Source organism: Bison bison, unplaced genomic scaffold (genome assembly GCF_000754665.1).
Source record: "Bison bison bison isolate TAMUID 2011002044 unplaced genomic scaffold, Bison_UMD1.0 scf7180017864109, whole genome shotgun sequence".
Classification (NCBI taxonomy): domain Eukaryota; kingdom Metazoa; phylum Chordata; class Mammalia; order Artiodactyla; family Bovidae; genus Bison; species Bison bison.
Window position 1 is genome coordinate 2,441,269 of NW_011494681.1, and position 23,349 is coordinate 2,464,617.

At 38.4% G+C, this 23,349-nt stretch overlaps 1 protein-coding gene across 1 annotated transcript in view; it reads left to right on the forward strand.

Annotated features, from left to right (window-relative positions):
- Positions 1-23,349, forward strand: part of SLC25A40 (solute carrier family 25, member 40) — an 82,778-nt gene that overhangs the window by 40,296 nt on the left and 19,133 nt on the right. The window contains exons 2-5 of the mRNA XM_010839072.1: positions 8,193-8,261; positions 9,583-9,704; positions 11,620-11,679; positions 13,446-13,552. Of these exons, the coding sequence (XP_010837374.1) occupies positions 9,608-9,704; positions 11,620-11,679; positions 13,446-13,552 (264 nt within the window). The 5' untranslated portion in view covers positions 8,193-8,261; positions 9,583-9,607. The remainder of the gene's footprint in view (positions 1-8,192; positions 8,262-9,582; positions 9,705-11,619; positions 11,680-13,445; positions 13,553-23,349) is intronic.

Consider the following 23,349-nt stretch of genomic DNA (forward strand, 5'->3'; position numbering starts at 1 on the left):
CATAAAGACCTTTTAGTTGGTGAAATTTTATGTTTTTTAAACAGATGTCTTGAAAATATTTTGTGAAACTTATCCCCAGAGTACATGAAATTCTTCCATGCTCCTGTACATGCTGTTTATTTTAAATTTTATTTTCTATGTATTACAGGTATATAGAAATGATTTTTAACACTTTAAAAATAATATTTATTTGGCTGTGCTGGGTCTTTGTGGCCGCACAGGCTTTTCTCTAGTTGCGATGAGCAGGGGCTGCTCTCTAGTTGTGGGGTGCATGGCCCTCTTACTGTGGTGGCTTCTCTTGTGGAGCACCAGCTCTGGAGCGTTTAGGCTCCAGCACTTGTGGCAGGTGACCTCAGTAGGTGCAGCTCCTGGGCTCTGGAGCACAGGCTCAGTAGTTGTGGCGCACAGGCTTGCCTTGCAGCATGTGGGATCTTCCTGGGCCAGGGGTTGAACCTGTCTCTCCTGCCTTGGCAGGCAGACTCTCTACCACTGAGCCACCAGGGAAGCCTAGCATATTGATTTTTATAGCTAGCAACGTTGCTAACTTATTAATAATTCTATGATGAGTTTAAGTTTTCTGTGTTCACAATTGTGTCATCTGGAAATACTGATTTTTTTTTCCTTTATAAACTTTATATATACTTTTTGCTTATCTAGATGGCTAGGAACTTTAATAAAACATTAAGTAGGGGTAGTGATAATGTATGTTCTTATCATGTGCTTGATATCAAAAGGAAACCTTCAATACTTCATTATTCAGTGTAAGAATGCTTTTTAATTTTTACTTTGATACATGAGATGTTTGGAGGGGTGTTATTCAGCTTCCCGTTATTTAGGGATTTCCAGATACCTTTCTGTTATTCTTTTCTAGTTTGTCAGAGAACATATTTTATATTATTTAAATCCTGTTAAATTCATTGAGACCTGTCTCATGACTAGAATGAGGCTTATTGTGGTAAATTGTTTGGTAAATTGTGTGTCTGTTCTTCCCAGTAGCAAAAGAGTAGTTTAATACTTGCGGACGATCTAAAGGATGAATGTTAGATAGCCTGTTTAAAATTCCTCATGGAAGTAGCCACTACCAGATGGAGTATTTATGCATTTAAAATTTATAGTGATTTGTAGAATTGAATACTTGTGGCTATGAGAAACCCATGCATGTAGTGAAGAGTATTGTGTCTCTTATGTTACAAGTAGTGACTCAAGTGGCCCCAAATTATAAAACTCAATAACGATTTCTCTTCTTCTTTGGCTTGTGTGTGTTGGTCGCTCAGTTGTGTCCGACTGTTTGCAACCCCATGGACTGTAGCCCTCCAGCCTACTCCGTCCATGGAATTCTCCAGACAAGAATATTGGAGTGGGTAGCCATTCCCTTCTCCTGGGGATCTTCCCAACCCAGGGATCAAACCTGGGTCTCCTGCATTGCAGGCAGATTTTTTATTGTCTGAGCCATCAGGGAAGACTTTTGGCTTAGTATATGTTATTACTTTTTTGTGATTAGGTTGGTGATTGTTTATGTACAAAGTATTGATAGCCTTTTCATCACCAAAAAAATACATGAAATTTTCCAACTATTCAACAAATAATTAAAATTATGCATATTTTGAAAAGATGTACAACATCATTATTCCTTGGGAAAATGCAAAGTACTACTACATCGGGATATCACTACTCAGCTATTCAAATGATTACAGTTTTTAAAAATAACTGTACCAAGTGTTTTAAGGATATGGAGCAACCAGAACTAACATGTTGGTGGGAATATAAAATGATTAAACTGCTTTGGAAAATATGTTTGCAGTTTCTTAAGAATTTAAGCATGCATTTGCCGTTTGATTCAGCCATTTTATTTCTCCTTATTTACTTAAGATTTATATGTGAATAATTCATAGTCCCTTTATTTGTACTAGTCCCCATCTTGAAGCAACCTAAATTTGTATCAGCCAGGGAATGAATAAAGAAATTGTAGTATATTTATGCAGTGGGATACTACTTAGTAATAGAAAGGAAGTAAGTATCCATACATAAATGAGTGTCAGAACACTTAGGGTAAATGAAAGATGCCAAAAGAAAATTAATACATACTGTGTGATTCCATTCGTGTGGAATTTTCAGAAATTCTAACTAAACTGTAGTGACAGCAGGTCACAGCTGCATCCGTGCAGGGATGGGAGCTGGGAAGTAGCACCGGCAAAGGAGCAGAAGGACACGAATGGGCCCGCCACTTCTGTTCATTTTGTTGATGAGTGATAGTTTCACAGATGGTCAAAACTCATGTTGTAAGCTTTACTTATATGCAGTTCATTGTATGTCAGTTAATCCTCAGTAAAATTGTGAAGAGAGAAAATAAGATGTGATATAGATAAATAGAATGTTACTCAGCCAGGAGAAGCGATTCTGCCATTTGTGACATCATTGATGGACCTTGACATTATGCCCAGTGAAATAAGCCAGAAAGAGAAACCCAAAGACTGCATAGCACCTCTTGTACGTGGACTCTTAAAAAAATCAGAAACAGAGTAGAAAAGTGGTTGTCAGGGGCCAGGGTGTGGAGGAAATAGGGAGAGGTTAGTAAATGGTGAAATTTTCCAGCTATAAGAGAAATACAGTTTGATGATCTCATGTAAAATATGGTGACTATAATTGATAATACTGTGTTGTATAACTGACATGTGCTAAGAAAGTAGAACTTAAATGTTTTCACTAAAAGACATATTGCTAAATATGTGAGGTGATGGATGTGCTGATTGATTAGATAGAAGGTACTTTTTCACAGCATATACATACATCAAGTCACTATAATAATCTTAGGAATTTTATATCAGTTTTACATTAGTAAAGAAAAAAGAATGAAAGGAAAAGAAAGTCTATAGCAAATTAGGATTGGAAAGAAAATTCCTTAATGTGATGAAGAATGTTTAAAAATAAATGGATAAAAAGTCTAGAGCAAACATCATTCTCATGGGTAATCTTAGAAGAATTCTTTTAAAATTCAGAAATGGAACAAATATACTCATTTTCTCTATTTATCTAATACTGTATTAGACATCTTAGTTATGCAAAAAGGAAATTAAGATGGTAGCATGATGATTAGGAATGATGGAAATCAGTCATTGTTTGCAGATTGATGGACTTCTCACATGGCACAGTGGTAAAGAACCCGCCTGCTGATGCAAGAGATGCAGTTTCACCCCTTGGGGTTGGGAAGATTGCCTGGAGAAGGAAATGGCAACCCACTCCAGTATTCTTGCCTGGACCATTCCATTGACAGAGGAACCAATGTATAGTCTATGGAGTTGCAAAGAGTCAGACATGACTGAGCCACTGAACACAGCATAGCATACACATTTACATAAAAAACTCGCGAGAGTCTATAAGTCAACAGTTAAAAATAATAGAGGATTTTTTTTTTTTTTTTTAGCAAGATTGGCTGGATACATGCTTAATAGATAAAAAAAATCAGTTGCATGTTCTAACTGCACAGAGCAAGTGAAAGTCGCTCAGTCATGTCCCACTCTTTACGACCCCATGGACTACAGTCCGTGGAATTCTCCAGGCCAGAATACTGGAGTGGGTAGCCTATCCCTTCTCCAGCAGATCTTCCCAACCCAGGAATCGAACTGGGGTCTCCTGCCTTGAAGGCAGGTTCTTTACCAACTGAGCTATCTGGGAAGCCCGACTGCACAGAGAACATGTGATTAAAAGGAAGACACTGTTTTATGTTAGTAGTAGAGATTATCAGGTACCTAGAACTAGATCTGCCACAATATGCAATATCTCTGTAGGACAAATTTTAAAACTTCTCAGAACAACATTAAGATTGGAGTAAATGAAAAAAGGTCTGTCTAGTCAAAGCTGTGGTTTTTCCAGTAGTTGTGTATGGATGTGAGAGTTGGACTATGAAGAAAGCTGAGCGCCGAAAAACTGATGGTTTTGATCTGTGGTGTTGGAGAAAACCCTTGAGAGTCCTTGGAACTGCAAGGAGATCAAACCAGTTAATCCTGAAGGAAATCAGTCCTGAATATTCATTGGAAGGACTGATGCTGAAAGTGAAGCTCCAATACTTTGGCCACCTGATGGGAAGAACTGACTCATTGGAAAAGACCCTGATGCTGAGAAAGATTGAAGGTGGGAAGATAAGGGGACAACAAAGGATGAGATGGTTGGATGGCATCAGACTGGATGGACATGAGTTTGAGTAGGCTCTGGGAGTTGGTGATGGACAGGGAAGCCTGGCGTGCTGCAGTCCATGGGGTTGCAAAGAGTCGGACACGAATGAGCAACTAAACTGAACTGAAATGAAAGAATAGACTGTATTCATGGTTAAAATCCTCACCAGTTTTATCTGTAGATTCAATTCAATTTGAGTCAAAATCCCAAAGAGGTTTTTCAAAGAACATGGTAAGATGGTTTTTAAACTTCTGTGAAGGGACCATAGGGCCAGGAGTAACCATGACACTTGTGAAGAAGAGGTACAGAGAGGGTAGACTTACCCTACCAAACATAATACAGTGTGCTACAGTTTAAGGATGGATAAGTTGGCAAATAGAATAGAGAGACCGGAAGCAATTCCATACTGAAATGAAACTTAGTTTTGACCAAGTAGTATGTCAGTTTAAAGGAGAAAGGAAGGATTTAATATTTTTTTTAATATATTTTTTTTTGACATGGACCACTTTTAAAGTCTTTTTGGAGTCTGTTACAATATTGCTTTTATCTTTCCGTGTTTTGGCCCTGAGGCCTAGGGGATCCTTGCTTCCTGACCAGGGATTGAACCTGTACCCCCTGCATTGGAAGACAAAGTCTTAACCACTGGACGACTGGGGAAGTCCCAGAGGGATTTAATGTTTGGAGCTGGGTAAAGTGGTTATCTGTTTTAACATGGAAAAAAGTGAAATTGGATCACTGCTTCACATGCTATTAAAATACTTCTGCATGGATTGAAGGTGAAAGTTTAGTCACTCAGTCATGGATTAAGGACTTAAAATTTGGTGATAGCAAAAGTTTAAAACTTTTAGGGAGAAATATAGATGAATATGTTTTGGACATTTGAGTAGGGAAAGATTGTTTAAAGAAAGCACAAAAAAGTTATCTATAAAGGAAAAGATCAATAAATTTGGCTACATTAAGAACTTTGACCTTTTCCTTATACCATATACAAAATCAACTCAGAATGGATTAAGATTTAAGCATGAGGCCCCAAATATAAAAACTCCTGGAAGAAAACAGGATAGCAGCTTCGTAGCATTTATCTTGGCAGTGATTTCTTGGATGTGACACGAGAAACAATAAAAATGAAAGTATATTAAACTGAAAAGTTTCTATACACCAAAGGCAGCAAACTGGTAAAAGGACAGTCTATAGAATGGGAGAAAAATATTTACAAGCAATATATCTATTAAGGGTCTAGTATCCAATGGCACCCCACTCCAGTACTCTTGCCTGGAAAATCCCATGGATGGAGGAGCCTGGTGGGCTGCAGTCTATGGGGTCGCACAGAGTCGGACACGACTGAAGCGACTTAGCAGCAGCAGCAGCAATATCCAAAATATTTGTGAAGCACCTACAGTTTAAAAAACAAATAATTTGATTTAAAAATGGATAGAAGACCTTAATAGACATTTTTCAAAGATGAGGTACAAATGACCAACAGTATGTGAAAAGACACTGAGCGTGACTAATCATCAAGCAGATGAAATCAAAATCCCAAGGTTGTCACTTGATACTTCTTCTTCAGTCGCTTAGTCATGTCTAACTTTGCAAGCCCATGGACTGCAGCATGCCAGGCTTCCCTGTCCTTTACTATCTCCAGGAGTTTATTTAAACTCATGTCCACTGGGTCCATCCACTGAGTCAGTCCATCGTCCATTCAACTATCTCATCCTCTGTCTCCCTCTTCTCCTGCCCTCAGTCTTTCCTAGCATCAGGGTCTTTTCCAGTGTGTCGGCTCTTCTCATCAGATGGCCAAAGTATTGGAGCTTCAGCATCATTCCTTCCAGTGAATATTCAGGGTTGATTTTCTTTAGGATTGACTGGTTTGACCTTGCTGTCCAAGGGACTCTCAAGAGTCTTCTCCAGTACCACAGTTCAAAAGCATCCATTCTTCAGTGCTCTGCCTTCTTTATGGTCCAGTTTTTACAACCATATGTAACTATTGGAAAGACCATAGCTTTGACTATACGGACCTTTGTCTACAAAGTGATGTCTTTGCTTTTTAACACAGGTTTGTTATAGTTTTTCTGCCAGGAAGCAGTTGTGTTCTAATTTCACAGCTGCAGTCACCATCTGCAGTGATTTTAGAGCCCAAGAAGAGGAAATCTGTCACTGCTTCCACCTTTTCCCCATCTATTTACCATGAAGTGATTGAACCAGATGCCATGATCTTAGTTTTTTTTTTTCTTCAATATTTAGTTGTAAGCTGGCTTTTTCACTTTCCTCTTTCACCCTCATGAAGAGGTTCTTAAGTTCTTCTTTGGTTTCTCTCATTAGAGTGGTATCATCTGCATGTCTGAGGTTGTTGATATTTCTGGTAATCTTGATTCCAGCTTGTAACTCACCCAGCCTGGCATTTCTCATGATGTGCTCTGCGTATAAGTTAAATAAACAGGATGACAAACAACAGCCTTGTTGTACTCCTTTCTCAATCCTGAACCAGTCAGTTGTTTCATACAGAGTTCTAACTGTTGCATCTTGACCCATATGCAGGTTTCTCAGGAGACAGATATGATGGTCTTGTATTCCCATCTCTTTAAGAGCTTTCCACAGTTTGTTATGATCCACACAGTCAAAGACTTTAGCATAGTCAGTGAAACAGAGGTAGATGTTTTTCTGGAATTCCCTTTCTTTTCTCTGTGATCCAGAAAATGTTGGCAATTTGGTCTCTGGTTCCTCTACCTTTTCTAAATCAGCTTTTATCCCTGGAAGTTTTCAGTTCACGTGATGCTAGTCTAGCTTTGAGGATTTTGAGCATAACCTTAATAGCATGGGAGATGCGTGTAATTGTCCAGTGGTTTGAACATTCTTTAGTGCTACCCTTCTTGGGAATTGGGATGAGGATCAACCTTTTCCAGTCGTATGGCCACTGCTGTGTTTTCCAACTTTGCTGACATAATGAGTGCAGCACTTTGATAGCATCATCTAGGATTTTAAATAGCTTTGCTGGAATTCCATCACCTCCACTAGCCTTATTGATAGCATTACTTCCTGAGGCCCACTTGACTTCACACTCTACAATGTCTGGCTCTGGGTGAGTGATCACACCATCGTGGTTATCTGGGTTATTGAGACCTTTTTTGTACAGTTCTTCTGTACCTCTCTTCTTGATCTCTTCTGCTTCTATTAGGTCTTTACCATTTCTGCCTTTTATTGTGCCCATCTTTGGATGAAATGTTCATTTATATTTCTGATTTTCTTGAAGAGATCTCCAGTCTTTCCCTTTCTGTTGTTTTCCTCTATTTCTTGGCATTGTTTGTTGAAGAAGAGGAAATTTGACAAATAGAACTATAGATAGAAGTCCATAATATTGTACAGTAGGCAGCGAACAAAATCATTCCAAAAGGCCTCTTATGTACATACAATAACATTATCTCACCAAACAAAATCAAGAATATTTTTAAAATATCTGATATCCAATCCATATTCAGATTTCTTTAGTTACTTTCAAACTGGCTTTTTAAAGTTCTCTTCTTTAAACCAGGATGCATTTGAGTGGATTCCTTTATTCTAGAACAGTGCACCTCCCTGCCACCTTTTTCCCCACCGTACTTTCACTCAAAGAAGCTAAGACCTTAGTCCTGTAGACCAGAGGGTTACCTTCTCCTGTATTGTGGCAACCTTACCATGTTACCTTAGTCTGAATTTCCTCCAAGCGTCACAAAATCTGGTTGTTCAACTCCTATTGATACTAAGATGGATCAGTATGTGCAGGTTTAGAATTGTCTGTTTTTAGTAGAGTATATTTGCTGGGATAATATGAAGATTTTTGTGTGATAATGCTTTCATAACTCTAAGGTAATATTTCTGGAGTGCTCTTCATATTCTGCAAAGTACTTAATAAAATATTTCATAAATAATAGTTAATAAATATTAGTTGATTTATGTTTTAAAGTTTTTTTATATACTCCTTTCCTGTAGGTTTGCTATCTGTTTCCTGTGTGAAAAGATAAGACAGTTTCTTTCTTTTTTCACTACAGATTTTCAGATACTGATGTTACAAACAATAAAATATTGGAACATAGAGTTGAGGAAAAGACTTAAATCAGGTAGGTAAATAATAAAAGCCTAAAGAAACAATAGAAGCATTCATTTTTATAAAGGTTGTAATTGGGATAATTGACAAAATTGGAAAATAAACTTTAGAATACTGTCAGCATTAAGTTTCCAGAATTTGGTAACTGGACCTCAATTATATGAAAATATTCTGAGGTGTTTAGGATGAACGGGGTATGATGTATACAGTCTACTTTCAAATGGGTCAGAAAAAATAAATGATATGTAGTATGGGAGAGTGTTGGTGAATTTATGAGCTAACAGTAACTCATATATTACCATAGAAATATAAATCGGTCCAGTCTTTCTGGAAAGCAGTGGTAATTTTTCTCAGGTTTTTAGTTTAGCCCAGCAGTCTTACTTTTTCTCCTATAGTAATTGTAAAGACACTACAGTAAGATGTATGTATAAATATATTTATATGAGAGTTTATGAAATTAAAGAATTAATAAATTGGCAATAACCTGAATATCTAAGAGGCTGACTACATAAATATAATTGAAAACCATGTAAGCATTAAAAATGATAATGTCAATCTGTATTTATTAACATATCTATAGTTTTAAGCATCAAAGTTGGCTACTAAAAGCTATGAATGGTGTTAATCTATTTTGTCTTTCAAACAAGATGCATGTATAGATATTGAATGTTCGTACATATTCAGTTAGATGTAATCTGCCTCCATATTTGCGTTTTTGTGTACATAGACCTTTGGAAAGATGATACTATATGTTGCCAGTGGTTATTTTCTTAATAAGAAGTTTATAAGTGATTTTTATACTCTTTTGTGTTGAGTTTTTCAAAAGAGTATATATTGCTTTTCTCACTATCTTATTTCTAAAATAATGCTTTTTATGAAGCTTTTGCTTTTGATTTATTTTGTACTTTTGCAGCAGTGTTTGCAGTGCAATAAAAACAGTGCTGTATTTGCTGACAACTCGACTAGATTCAAGTATCTGAGTGGTTCTTATGAGGCCGAATTCTGATTTTGAGTCTTATTGGTCAGCTGCTTTCATTCTGTTCCATGGCCGGAGTGTTTTGTTAATGCTCTATTGATTTGTCTTGCAAATGTGATGCTGCTCACATAGCTTAGCTGAAGTTACCACTTTTGGAACATCCGAGAACACGTTCTATTAATGACAATTGTGTAGTGCTTCTGCGTATGGAACTTATGTGTATACTTCTGCTGGTCAACAACATGTGCTTTGATAGGAATACTGGTTTTAGTTTTTATAGTTTATTTAACTTTTAGCAGTTAGTTTTGCGGGCATCTTCTGTTACACTTTCATTTTACATCTTGCTTTTCTTTAACAGATTTTGCTGCTGTTAGTTAAAAGATATGGATCCTGAATCAGAGGGACCAGCAGTTATCACAGTGACGCCGCTTCAGCAAATGTTCGCCTCTTGCACTGGAGCTATACTGACATCACTGATGGGTAAAATAATGTTAGGATGTAGATTATGTATCTGAATGAATTATTGATCCCACTTGAATTTTACTCTGAAATACTGATAATATTATCATTCATGCTTCATCATGATAACAGGAAAGAGCCCTGGACAGAGAATCGAGAGACTAGAATTTTAGTCTTTGCTTTGCTGTTCTCAGGATGAATGTACTTTGGGATTGTCTTTATTCTTTTTGAACTTAATTTTTCCTCTCTAAATTTAGGGGCTCAGATCTGAAGTTCTTGGAGGTCTCTGTCAAAACTTTTATGACGATTATCCTTTTTAAAATAGTAAAAATATGGGGTTAAATATTAGCATAATGAAAAACATAGACGTTGGGTAACTTACAGTAGCAACAAATTCAGATTATCATTTACTTTGCTTTTAGTGAATTGCTTAAATTTCTCTGGACTACATTTCTCTGTCTTTAAATGAATTTCTTATAGACACAGCCAAATGACACAGTAGGTGACAGTTTAACATTTGAATGAGTTGGCTGGTTCATTTAAGTAAGATAGCAGGTATTGTCTCTCAGTTGCGTCTGACTCTTTGCGATCCCGTGGAATGTAGTCCACCAGGCTTCTCTGTCCATGGAATTCTCCAGGCAGGAATATTGGAGGGGGTTGCCATTTTCTTTTCCATGGGATCTTCCTGAGCCCGGGGTTGAACCCAGGTCTCCTACCTTGCAGGCAGATTCGTTACTGCCTGAGCCACCAGGAAGCCCAAGATGGTTAGAACAAATGTAAACTAATTGTTTTAGCAGTCCATTCTGAAGGAGATCAGCCCTGGGATTTCTTTGGAAGGAATGATGCTAAAGCTGAAACTCCAGTACTTTGACCACGTCATGCGAAGAGTTGACTCATTGGAAAAGACTCTGATGCTGGGAGGGAAATGGGGGCAGGAGGAGAAGGGGACGACCGAGGATGAGATGGCTGGATGGCATCACTGACTCGATGGACGTGAGTCTGAGTGAACTCCGGAAGTTGGTGATGGACAGGGAGGCCTGGCGTGCTGCGATTCATGGGGTCGCAAAGAGTCGGACACGACTGAGCGACTGATCTGATCTGATCTGATTTTACTTCAGATCATAATGCCCATTTTCCTTTGCTGCACTGTTCCCATATAGAGTAACACAATATGGTAGCAAGAATGAGTTATGGATAGCTTACTCAAATTTTCGATACCTGTGGTTTTTATTTGATACAGATGAATTTAACAGAGGGAGATTTTAATATAGGGAGACATATTATTTGATTATTGATTACTTGTAATACATAGTTATCTTCAGATATTTAAGTGGTCTTTTGGAACATTCACTTTTATCTTAGATAACATATTTTCTTAGAAATACCAGTATTTTAGCTTTAATGTTAATGGAATTATAGCCATAGAAATAGTATAAATGAGAGTTTGCTGCTGCTGCTAAGTCGCTTCAGTCGTGTTCAACTCTGCGACCCCATAGACGGCAGCCCACTAGGCTCCTCCATCCCTGGGATTATCCAGGCAAGAACACCGGAGTGGGTTGCCATTTCCTTCTCCAATGCATGAAAGTGAAAAGTGAAAGTGAAGTCGCTCAGTCGTGTCCGACTCTTAGTGACCCCATGGACTGTAGCCTACCAGGCTTCTCCATCCATGGGATTTTCCAGGGAGGAGTACTGGAGTGGGGTGCCATTGCCTTCTCCAAAATGAGAGTTTAGTACCTGTGAAAGAAGTAACTACATTTTCTCATTGTTCCTCTTTAAACAAAATTCAAATGCAAAAAATTAGAATGTTAACACTTAAAACCACTTTATGATAAATAGTTTTAACCATTATATAGGTATCATGTGTATTTTCTTTGGACAAACATCTATACAAATTACAGATATCACTTGTTAATTGAAATTTTATGTATCTTCATAGTGACACCCTTTGATGTTGTTAAAATTCGACTCCAAGCCCAAAACAACCCATTCCCCAAAGGTATGTGTTCAGCTTATCCTGAAAATGTTATGTTAGATTTTTAAATGTCACTGCATTCATTTTTTTAAGAAAATAATATTCTCTTTTTGCCAGTTTTTGAAAACTGATGCCTTTGTCCTCATGCGGAAACATTTTCCTCATTTCTTAGTTATACCTGATGAAGTCTAGGCAGAAAACAAGTACAGTTGACCGTTGAAGAATGAGGAGGTTAAGGTTGCCCACCGTTGGTGTAGCTGAAAATCTGCCTATAATTTACAGTTGGCCCTCAGTGTCCATAATTCCTCTGTTTTTGCAGTTCCTTATCCTTGGGTTCAGCCAACTGCAGATCGTGTAACACTGTGGCATTTACTATTGAAAACAATCTGTATAAGTAGACCCTCACAGTGCAGACTCATGTTGTTCAAGGGTCAACAGGCTGTGTGTATACGTGCATATGTGTAACACATATAACACTTTCATGAACCTACTAACAAATGGAGAGGACAGTTTTGTATTTCAGTATATGCCTCACAAGTAAGAACAGAATTTTACTTATAAGGGACCTTGAATCTAGCTTCCTACTTTAGTCCAAGAGCTGTGCCCATCCTACAGTATTCCTCCAATAGGCATCTAATTGTCGCTTGAATAGTAATAGGAAATTCAGTATTTTATCAAGCAGCTTGGTTAATTGCTGGACATTAGAGCTTATGTAGACTTTGAGAAGAGTAGTTATATGTTTTTATTAGATAGGCAAAATAACAATTCCTTGATCCATATTTTGCGGTTTTTATAAAAATGTCATTTCGAACGTGTTTAAATAGCAGAAAACAGCCTGTAAAAAAGCTCATACATAAATGCCACTCTGTTGAATGTGTATCAGGGAGACAGAATGAACAACAGGTATTCAGGTGGATGAAAGAATAGGTGGATTGTAGGAAAGGATGAAAAACAGAGTAGTTTCCTATATATTAAAGATAGACCAGTGTATTATGAAACTGATAGAATTATATACGGTCAAATGGAGAAGACAGTTATGGGAGCAAGAATGAATCCAATAATGGGAAGGAATCATTATTAGAAAAAGTTGTAGTCAATTGGGAAGGAGCTGGCCAGTGTCTAGATTAAGAAGTAAAAATACAGAGAAAGGGACAAAGCATAGCTTTATTTGCATGGGTTGAGATTATGAAAAACATTTTTTCATAATTGACTTTTTCAGTTGAGATGTAATTGATACAGAACATAGTGTTAGTTTTAGGAATACAGTATAATGATTTCATGTATGTATATATTGAAAAATGATTACCACAATAAGTTTAGCCAGGATCCATCACCTCATATAGTTAATATAATTTTTTCCTTGTAATGAGCTCTTTTAAGATTCAGATATGCATTGTTTCATAATATATTTTGGTCGGAATTTCCCTTACACACCACAGACTTTTCTTCTGATCAGATAGAGAAGATGCACACCCATACTGTCTTTTCAAAAGAGGTTTTCCTCTTATCTTTTCTCTCCATTCCCTCAGATAACTGAAGAGAATTTTTTTCTGTGTACATTTTTTGACTATAGTCCTGCAAACAGAATCCAGTAATTTATTCAATTGCTTTTCACCACTGTGAGTTTAGAGCCCAGTGCTGTCATTAAACAAATCAGATTGTTTCATCCTAAAAGGTGAAGACAAAATTGTGTCTTGTTCATCCTGCTCCTTGTATTTTTATTTTGATCATCTGTAAAAATAATACACTTGTGTGAAATAAGTGTTGACCATTGTAATCTTCTTTGTTAGGAAAATGTTTTCTATATAGTAATGGACTTATGGATCATCTGTGTGTCTGTGAAGAGGAAGGCAACAAAGCATGGTATAAGAAGCCAGGACATTTCCAGGGAACATTGGTAAAGAGATTACATTATTTATAATCACAGCATGTTTTTTATTCTTATGTTTATTCTTCTATATGAAAGACTCAACAGTTGCAAGACAGTAAAGAGTCCATCATGTAGTTAGCACACAGTTAAAAGGTAGACATTGAAGCAGAAGAGGAGAAAGACTTTTTTTACTTTTAATTCTTTGTTAACTTTATGTTCATCTGTTTATGCTTTCTTATATATGGGGGAAAAGGAGTAGGTTTTTAAAATTTTGAAATGCTTGTAGATCATAATTTTAAGAAAAATATTCAGAGACAGACCCTGTGTACCCTTTGCCAGTTTCTCCCAGTTGGTTACATGCAACAGGATGAGTACAATATGACCATCAGGATGTTGACATTGATACAGTGAAGATACAGAACAATTCTACCACCCAGGGATCCTTCCTGTTTCCATTCTGTAGTCACACCTACTTCTTAACTCCTACCAACCACTAGCCTGTTTCCCGTTTACATAATTTTGTCATCTTAAGAATGTTCTATAAATGGAATTGTAACAGGACATTTTGGGATTGGTACTTCTGACTTATTTTAATTGTCTGAAGATTCATTCAAGTTGTTTAATGTATCAATAGTTTGCTCCTTTTTATTACTCACTAGTATTACATGGTATGGATATGCCATAGTTTGTTTCAAGTGGTTTCCAATTTTTGGCTCTGAATAAAACTGCTGGATATGTTCATTCACAGGTTTTGGTGTCAACATATAAGAAAAAACTACTCACTGTTTTTCTCTCTGAACACTCAGAATTCTTCTGAACAGATTAGTGGTATTTTCCCCCCTACCAAGCAGTCCTCTAGTTCAGACCGGTAGTGTTCTGCAGTTTAACTCCATTCTGACACCATCTACCTGGAGTTAGTTGTTAGCTCCCATGGGGATGTTCCCATTTCAGATGCCACCCTCAAGGCCAGGTTGTTACCCATGCTTCTGACTGACTGGCTGCAAGTCAAAAGACGGAAGTTCCCACGATCCTTTCCTTGGGTTCAGTAATTTGCTAGAATAGCTTGCAGAACTCAGGAAGGAATTTTACTTAAGAGATTACTCGTTTATTATGAAGGGACACAACTCAGGAACAGCTAGATAGGAGAGGTGCACAGGGCAGGACTTAGGGGAGGCATAGAGCTTCTATGTCCTCTCCAGGCCTGTCATTCTCCCAGCACCTCCCTATGCTCACCAGCCTGGAAGCATCCAGATGCCTTTCTTCAGAGATTTGAATGGAGGCATCACTCGTCATTGTTCACTCACTCAGTCATGTCTGACTTTGCAACACCATGTGCTGTAGAACACCAGGCTCCCCTGTCCTTCACCATCTCCCTGAGTTTGCTCAAACTCATGTCCTTTGAGTCGATGCTATCCAACCGTCTGATCCTCTATTGCCACATTCTCTTGCCCTCAATCTTTTCCAGCATCATGGTCTTTTCCAGTGAGTTGGCTCCTTGCATCAGGTGGCCAAACTATTAGAGCTTCAACATCAGTCCTTTCAATGAATATTGAGTTGACTTCCTTTAGGATTGACTGGTTTGATCTCCTTGCTGTCCAAAGGACTCTCAAGAGTCTTCTCCAACACCATAGCTCAAAAGCATCAATTCTTCGGCACTTAGACTTCTTTATGGTCGAACTCCGACGTCTGTAGATGACTATGGAAAAACCATAGCTTTGACTATACTGACCTTTGTCAGCAAAGTGATGTTTCTGCTTTTTAATACACTGTCTAGGTTGGTCATAGCTTTTCTTCCAAGGAGCAAGCGTCTTTTAATTTCATGGCTGCAGTCACCATCTGCAGTGATTTTGGAGCCCAAAAAATAAAGTCTGTCACTTTTTCCACGGTTTCCCATCTATTTGCCATGAAGTGATCTTAGTTTTCTGAATGTTGAGTTTTAAGCCAACTTTTCACTCTCCTCTTTCACTTTCATCAAGAGGCTCTTTAGTTCTTTGTTTTCTGCCATAAGGGTGGTGTCATCTGTATATCTGAGGTTATTGATATTTCTCCTGGCAATTTTGATTCCAGCTTGTGCTTCATCCAGGCTGACACTTCTCATGATGTACTCTGCATATAAGTTAAATATGCAGGGTGAAAATACATAGTGTGGACGTACTTCTTTCCCGATTTGGAACCAGTCTGTTGTTCCGTGTCCAGTTCTAACTGTTGCTTCTTGACCTCCAGATTTCTCAGGAAGCAGGTCAGTGGTCTGGTGTTCCCATCTCTTTAAGAATTTTCCACAGTTTGTTGTGATCCACACAGTCAAAGGCTTTGGCATAGTAATAAAGCAGAAGTAGATGTTTTTTTCAGAAATTCCCTTGCTTTTTCTATGATCCAAAGGATGTTGGCAGTTTAATTTCTGCTTCCTCTGCCTTTTTTAATCCAACTTGTACATCTGGAAGTTCTTGGTTCACATACTTTTGAAGCCTAGCTTGAAGAATTTTGAGCATTACCTTGCTAACATTTAAAATGAGCTCAGTTGTGTGGTAGTTGGAACATTCTTTGGCATTGTTCTTTAATGGGATTGGAATGAAAACTGACCTTTTGCAGTCCTATGGCTACTGCTGAGTTTTCTGAATTTGCTGGCATATTGAATGCAGCACTTGAACAGAATCATCTTTTAGGATTTGAAGTAGGTCAGCTGGAAATCCTTCACCTCCACTAGCTTTGTTTATAGTAATGCCTCCTAAAGCCCACTTGGCTTCACACTCCAGTGTGTCTGGCTCTAGGTGAGTGACCACACCATTATGGTTATCCAGGTCATTAAGATGTTTTTTGTATAGTTCTTCTGTGAATTCTTGCCACCTCTTCTTCATATCTTCTGCTTCTGTTAAGTTCATACTGTTTTTATACCTTTGTTCTATGTCAATTAGGAAATTATAGGAATTTTGGAGCTGTGTGCCAGGAACCATGGATTAAGACCAAAATGTATATATTTTCTTAATCATAATATCATTGTAAGTTTTCATTTCTCTGGAGTAAATATCCATGAGTTTCTGGGTCATATGGTAGTTGCCTGCTTATGGTTTAAGAAACTGCCAGCCTGTTTAGTAGACTGATAGTATCATTTTACATTCCTGTGGCCGTGTATGACTGTCCTAACTTCTCCACATCCTCACTAGTATTTGGTGGTGTTACTATTTTCATTTTAGCAGTTCTGATAAGTGTGTAATAATACCTTATTGTGGTTTTAATTTACATTTTCTGTAATGGCTACTGATGTTGAAAATCTGTTCATATGTTTATTAGCCATCGGTTTATCCTTTGCAGTGAAATGACTTTTCATGTCATTTGCCCATCTTCTAATTGAACTGTTTGTATTTTTACTGTTAAGTTTTGAGTACTCCTTGTATTATCTAGATACTGGTCCTTTGTTGAATATGTAGTTACTAAATTACTAAATTTTTTTCCCCACTCTTTACCTTCCCCCTTTATCCTCTTAAGCAAGGTCTTTCATGGTGTAAAAATTTTTAATTTTGATGAAGTCCAATTAGTTTTTACTTTATAGATCATGCTTCTGGTGTCAAATCTAAGAATTCTTTATTTACTCTTAGATCTGAAGATTTTCTCCTATTTTTAAAGTCCATGATCCATTTTGAGTCATTCTTATATAATATATAGATTTGAGGTTGAAGTTTGTTCTTTTTTGTTTATTTTACCCAATGGTTGTCCACTTGCATTTGTTGAAAAGGTATCATTCCTCCATTAAGATGCTTTTGCACTTTGTCAGAAATCACTTGGGCATATTGTGTGGATCTATTTCTAGGTTGTTTATCCTGTAACATTTATCTATTACCTACATCAGTACCACACAGTCTTAATTAGTGTAGCTGTAGAGTAAGTCCTGAAATCAGGTAAACTGATTCCTTCTACTTTATTCTTATTTTTCTTTTTGAAAGTTGTTTTAGCTATTTCTAAAGTTCCTTTGTCTTTCCATATAAAATGTTTTTGAAATTTAGCATTTATTTTTGTGGGTGCTGGGTCTTTGTTGCTGCACGAGGGCTTTCTCTGGTTGCAGCGAGCTTGTACGGGGGCTACTGTAGTTGTGGTGCTCAGGCTTCTCATTGCCGTGACTTCTTTTGTTGTGGAGCTCTGGTTTACTGCCTATGCTTTCTTCTGTAAGTTTTTTGGTTTCACGTCTTAGATATAAGCCTTTAATCTATTTTGAATTTATTTTTGTACCTGATGTGAGAGAGTAGTCCAGTTTGATCCTTCTACGTGTAGCTGTGCAGTTTTCCCAACACTGTTTATTAAAGGGGCAGTCTTTCCCACACTGTGTATTCTTGCCCCTTTTATCATAGATTAATTGCTTATATAATTGTGGGTTCATTGAGCTGTCTCTTCTGTTGATCTGTGTCTGTTTCCTGCCAGTACCATATTGTTTTGATTCAGTTGCTCAGTTCAGTCTCTCAGTAGTGTCCAACTCTTTGCCACCCCTTTCCCTTGTTGATAGTTGTTAGTGTTTAGAAATGCAGTAGATTTCTGTATATTAATTTAGCATCTTGCAACTTTATTGACCTCATGAGGAGCTCTAGTAGTTTTCTGCTGGCATGTTCAGGATTTACTGCGTTTAATATCATGTCATCTGTAAATGGTGACAATTTTACTTCCTCCTTTCCAGTTTGGAATCCTTGTATTTTTTTCTTCTCTTCTGTGGCTAGGACTTTGAAAACTATGTTGAATAAACCATGTTGAGTAATGAGAGTAAGTGTATCCTTGTCTTGTTCCTGATCTTAGAGGATGCTTTCAGCTTTTCACTGTTGACTATGATGTTAGCTGTGGGCTTGTTGTGTATGGCTTTTAGTGTGTTGAGGTATATTCCCTCTGTAACCATATACCCACTTTGTTGAGGGTTTTTATCATGAAACAATGTTGAATTGTGTCAAAAGCTTTTTCTGCACCTATTGAGATGATCATGTGGATTTATTTTTAGCTGAATTATTTTATTTTTATATATTTATTTATAAACTTTATTTTCTTCTTGGCGGTGCTGGGGCTTCGTTGCTATGCAGGCTTTTTTTCCGTCTAGTTGCTGGGAGTGGTGGCTACTCTGTAGTTGGTGGTGCACGGGCTTCTCTTTATGGGGCTTCTCTTGTGGAGCACAGGCTTTAGGTGGCACAGGCTTCAGTAGTTGGAGCTCACGGGCTCAGTAGTGGTGGCTCTTGGGCTCTAGAGCACAGGCTTATTTCCTCCTTGGCATGTGGGGTCTTCCTGATCAGGGATCAAGCTCGTGTTTCCTGCATTGGCAGGCAGATTCTTTACCACTGAGCCACCAGGGAAGTCCTCCTCATATGGTTTTATTCTTCAGTCTGTTAATATGGTGTGTCATTGATTGATTTATTGATACTGAACTGTTCTTTCATAAATCTCACTTGATCCTGGTGTGTGACCCCTTTTGATCAGTGTTTATCTTATTAAATTTGGTTTGCTAAGATTTTGTGAGGATTTTTGCGTATGTGTCATCAGTGATACTGGCCTGCCATTTTCTTTTTGTGTGTGACATCTTTGCCTGCTTTTGGTATCAGGGTGATGCTGGCCTCATAGAATGAGTTTGGAAGTTTTTCTTCCTGTACAGTTTTTTGGAATAGTTTCAGAAGGATAAGCATTAACTCTTCTCTGAGTATTTGTTAGAATTCACCTGTGAAGCCATCTGGTCATGGACTTTTGTCTGTTGGAAGTTGTTAAATTACTGATTTAATTTCATTTCTGGTAATTCATTTATTCATATTTTCTGTTTCTTTCTGGTTTAGGAATTTTTCCATTTTTTTCCTGGTCATCCATTTTACTGGCATGTAGTTATTAATCTGTTAGGATCCTTTGTATTTCCGTGGTGTCAGTTGTAAAATTCCATTTTGATATATAGGTTTTTGTGTATATATTCCTTTGCTGAGCTGTTCTAATGTTTCATTTGTTTCAGACATCTTTGTAAGTGATGGTCAGTGGTTTATATATTGATTGCTCTAGAACCTTTGTCAGATAATCCTGTCAGTCTCACTGCCGGTGTCTGTTTATTGTCTCCTTTCATTCAGGTTGGCATCTTTCTTCCTGTTTATTTATTTATTGGCTGCACCATGTGGTTTGCAGCGTCTTAGTTCCCCAACCAGGGATCGAACCTGGCACCCTGGCAGTGAGAGCGCCAGTTTCTAACCACTGGACCACCAGGGAATTTCTTCTTCCTGCTTCTTAAAATGACAAGTGATTTTTTAAAATATTGGAACCAGGAAATTTTGGGTATTATGAGTCTCTGAATCTCATTTAAATATCCCAGTTGGCCCTTTTGACACTGTCAGCTCAGGAAGAGGGCGCCACCTTATTAATGGGCTGGCAGAGCTGGAAGTCCGTGTTCCTCACTCAGCCTCCAGACACATGGAGTGGGGGTCGGGGCTTTCACTTTGGGACACTGTGGTCTGAGTGTTTGTGTTCCCTCCAGAATTCACTGTAGAAATCCTAATGCCTGATGCAATCGTTTTAGGACCTGGAGCCTTTGGGAGTTGATTAGGTCATGAGGGCAGAGACCTCATGAATGAGATTATTGCCCTTAGAAGAGAGACCGCAGAGCTTCCTTGCCCTTCTGCCTTGTGACGACACAATGAGAAGTGTGAAATCCAGAACAGGGCCCTCATTTGACCTGGATCTTGGACTTCCGGCCTTGAGAACTGAGAAATAAATTAGTGTTGTTCATAAGCTACCCACTCTGTCGTGTTTCGTTATAGCAGCGTTAACAGACTAAGGCAGTGGGAGTGGAATTTCTGACTCCCCTGGTGATTTCCGTTGCCTCTGGTGAGGCGGCCTTATCACTGTCTCCACTACTAGTCCTCTGATACTACTAAGCGCCCTTGACATACTCACCATTGTTACTGAAAATCCCCAGCCTGGTAATTTTAAAATCTCTGCCATATCTGAGTCTGATTTTGATGTTTGGTTTGTTTCTTCAGACTACATTTTTTGCCTTTTGGTATGCTTTGTAATTCTTTTTGTTGAAAGCTGGGCATGATGTATTGGGTTAAAAGACAGACCTTGAATGTGAAGTGTTATCCAGCGAGACGCTGGGCTTTGTTTACTTCTGGATAGCTGTGTTGTAGAGACTGAAATTTCCTCCACTCTCCCAGTTGTTGTCTTACCTGTTGTCTTTTCCTGGAGATTCCTCAGATAGTAAGATAGTTTCCCTTGAGTGTTTCTCCTTTAAAAAAAAGGAGAATAGAGATTTGGGGCATATTTGAAAAGTGGTTTCTTTTCCCCTTACCCTGCCGGAAACAGGAGGGGGTTTCTCTTTGATTTTACCAGTGAGGATCTGGTAGGGCTCAGGGGCTAAAAGTCATAAAAGCGTGAAGGCCCTCTCAGAGTAGCGCCTCAGAGGTTTTGATTCTCCGGTTAGTCTACACTGAGCTTCCAGCCGTTGGTCAGTTATAGCTCATAGCATTCCTGTTGGTGCTGGTTCTAACTGCGGGCTTCTGCTCTACTGTGCTGTGAGTCTCTGTATTTGACGGTCTCTCCAGGCTCAGACGGTAAAGCGTCTGCCTACAACGCGGGAGACCCTACAACCAGGTTCAATCCCTGGGTTGGGAATATCCTCTGGAGATCGAGACGGCAACCCACTCCAGTACTCTTGCCTGGAAAATCCCATGGATGGAGGAGCCTGGTAGGCTACAGTCCATGGGGTCGCAAAGAATCAGACACGACTGAGCGACTTCACTCTCACTTACCAGTGTTCAAGGTAGCAGTTTGACCAGTGACCTCAATTCTCTGATTATCCTAAGAGGAATTGATTTTTCAGTTTGTTCAGGTTTTTTCTTGTTGTGAGGATGGAAGTGATGCTTTCAAGCTCTTTACATGCAGAACCAGAAATCGGAATTATTCTTTGGATTTATTTTGGTCATTGCATTGTACTTTCTTAGGTGGAAACATGAATTATTGATTTTAAGCCTTTCTTTCCTCAACTCCACATTTAAATTTCCTTCAAAGTACTAAATTAGATATGTTCCAAAGATTTTGATGTTGTATTTTCATTATCAGTTGAAATATTTTGTGATTTTCTTTGTAATTTCTTTTGCCATGGATTATTAATTTTCCAATAATTCGATATTTTCCTAGATACGTCATTGTTCCTGATTTCTAATTTAATTCTGATCTGATCAAAGGAATATACTCTTAAGTTTTCAGATTTTTTTTAATGTATTGAGTCTTGTGTAATGGCCCTGTGTATGATCTGTCTTGGTGACTATTTTGTGCTCTTTAAAGTGTATATTGTATTCTGCAGTTGTTGGGTATAGCGTTCTATAAGCCATTAGGTCAGGGTGGCTAATGTTTTATTTAGATCTGCTGAAGTCTTACAGATTTTTAAAAATTATTCTATTATTCTCTGATAGAGGATATAATAATCTTTAGATAGGATTGAGGATATGTCTGTCTTCCTTTTTAATTCTCTCTGGTTTGCCTCATAGGGTTTTGAACCTTAGTTATTAGGAACATACACATTCACTTGATATGTTTTTCTGATACATCTGTATTATCTTGCAGTCTTTTATCTGAATGTAGTATAGCCACCTTTCAGCTTGCAGCTTTTAGCTTTCTCATAGTAGTGTTTATGTAGCCTGTCTTTTTCCATTCTTTTACTCCAAGATGGTGATATAGTTCTGTCTTGTTCTGTTACCCTCTGTGACCCCATGAACTGCCAGGCTCTTCTGTCCATGGGATTCTCTAGGCAAGAATATTGGAGCCGGTTGCCATTTCCTACTCAGGGGATCTTCCGGACCCAGGGATCGAACCTGCATTGGCAGGTGGATTCTTAACCGCTAGCGCCACCTGGGAAGCCCTAGAGACTCCACAGATAGTATGCAGATGGCTGTTGATGTAGTGAGTTTTAATCGGAAAGTTTAGTCCTTTAATATAATTTTTCATATGGTTGGAGTATTAATCTGTTTTTGTATATTTTTCTAATTGTTCCCTTTTTTCCTCCTTTCCTGTTATTGGTTTGAATTTTAATAACATTATATTGATTCCTCAATTCCTGTTTCTAGGCAAACGGTTCTTCAAAAGTGTTTCATGTGGGGCATATCTCATGTGCGTGGCATTGTCTGTCCTTTGTTCCTGGTCATCTTTTCAAGGCTGTTTGGAGAGTGAATGACCTTGGAAGATAGAGGCATCCTTATTCCCCGTTGTAAATGGTTTGGTCCCCTGAGGTTGGCTTCCTCCCCTGTAGTGCATCCACCGTGTGTTCAGGTGTCATCCAGCCTTCTTCACACGCCTGTGGAAACTGGGGCTCAGGATACAGGGATCAGAATGCCAGTACTCTGGCTGCTGCTGTTGCTGTGATGATGAGCTTTATGTCTCACCCCAGAGAGTTTCGTCTTTACCTGGGCTCTCTTGATGCCATGCAGGCCGACTTGCTAACTCGCAAGTAGAGTGGATCTTGGGCCCCCATGTCCTGGCACCCTTACCCCCTCCTCTTTGTTTGTGCTGCTGCCTCACGGATGGCACATCCTAGTACTTTACAGATGCCACAGTTCACAGTTTAAATAGTTCACAGTTTAAATTCAATTTAAATAGTCTTATGGCAGAAAGTGAAGAACTAAAAAGCCTCTTGATGAAAGTGAAAGAGGAGAGTGAAAAAGTTGGCTTAAAGCTCAACATTCAGAAAACTAAGATCATGGCATCTGGTCCCATCACTTCATGGCAAATAGATGGGGAAACAGTGGAAACAGTGTCAGACTTTATTTTTCTGGGCTCCAAAATCACTGCAGGTGGTGATTGCAGCCATGAAATTAAAAGACGCTTACTTCTTGGAA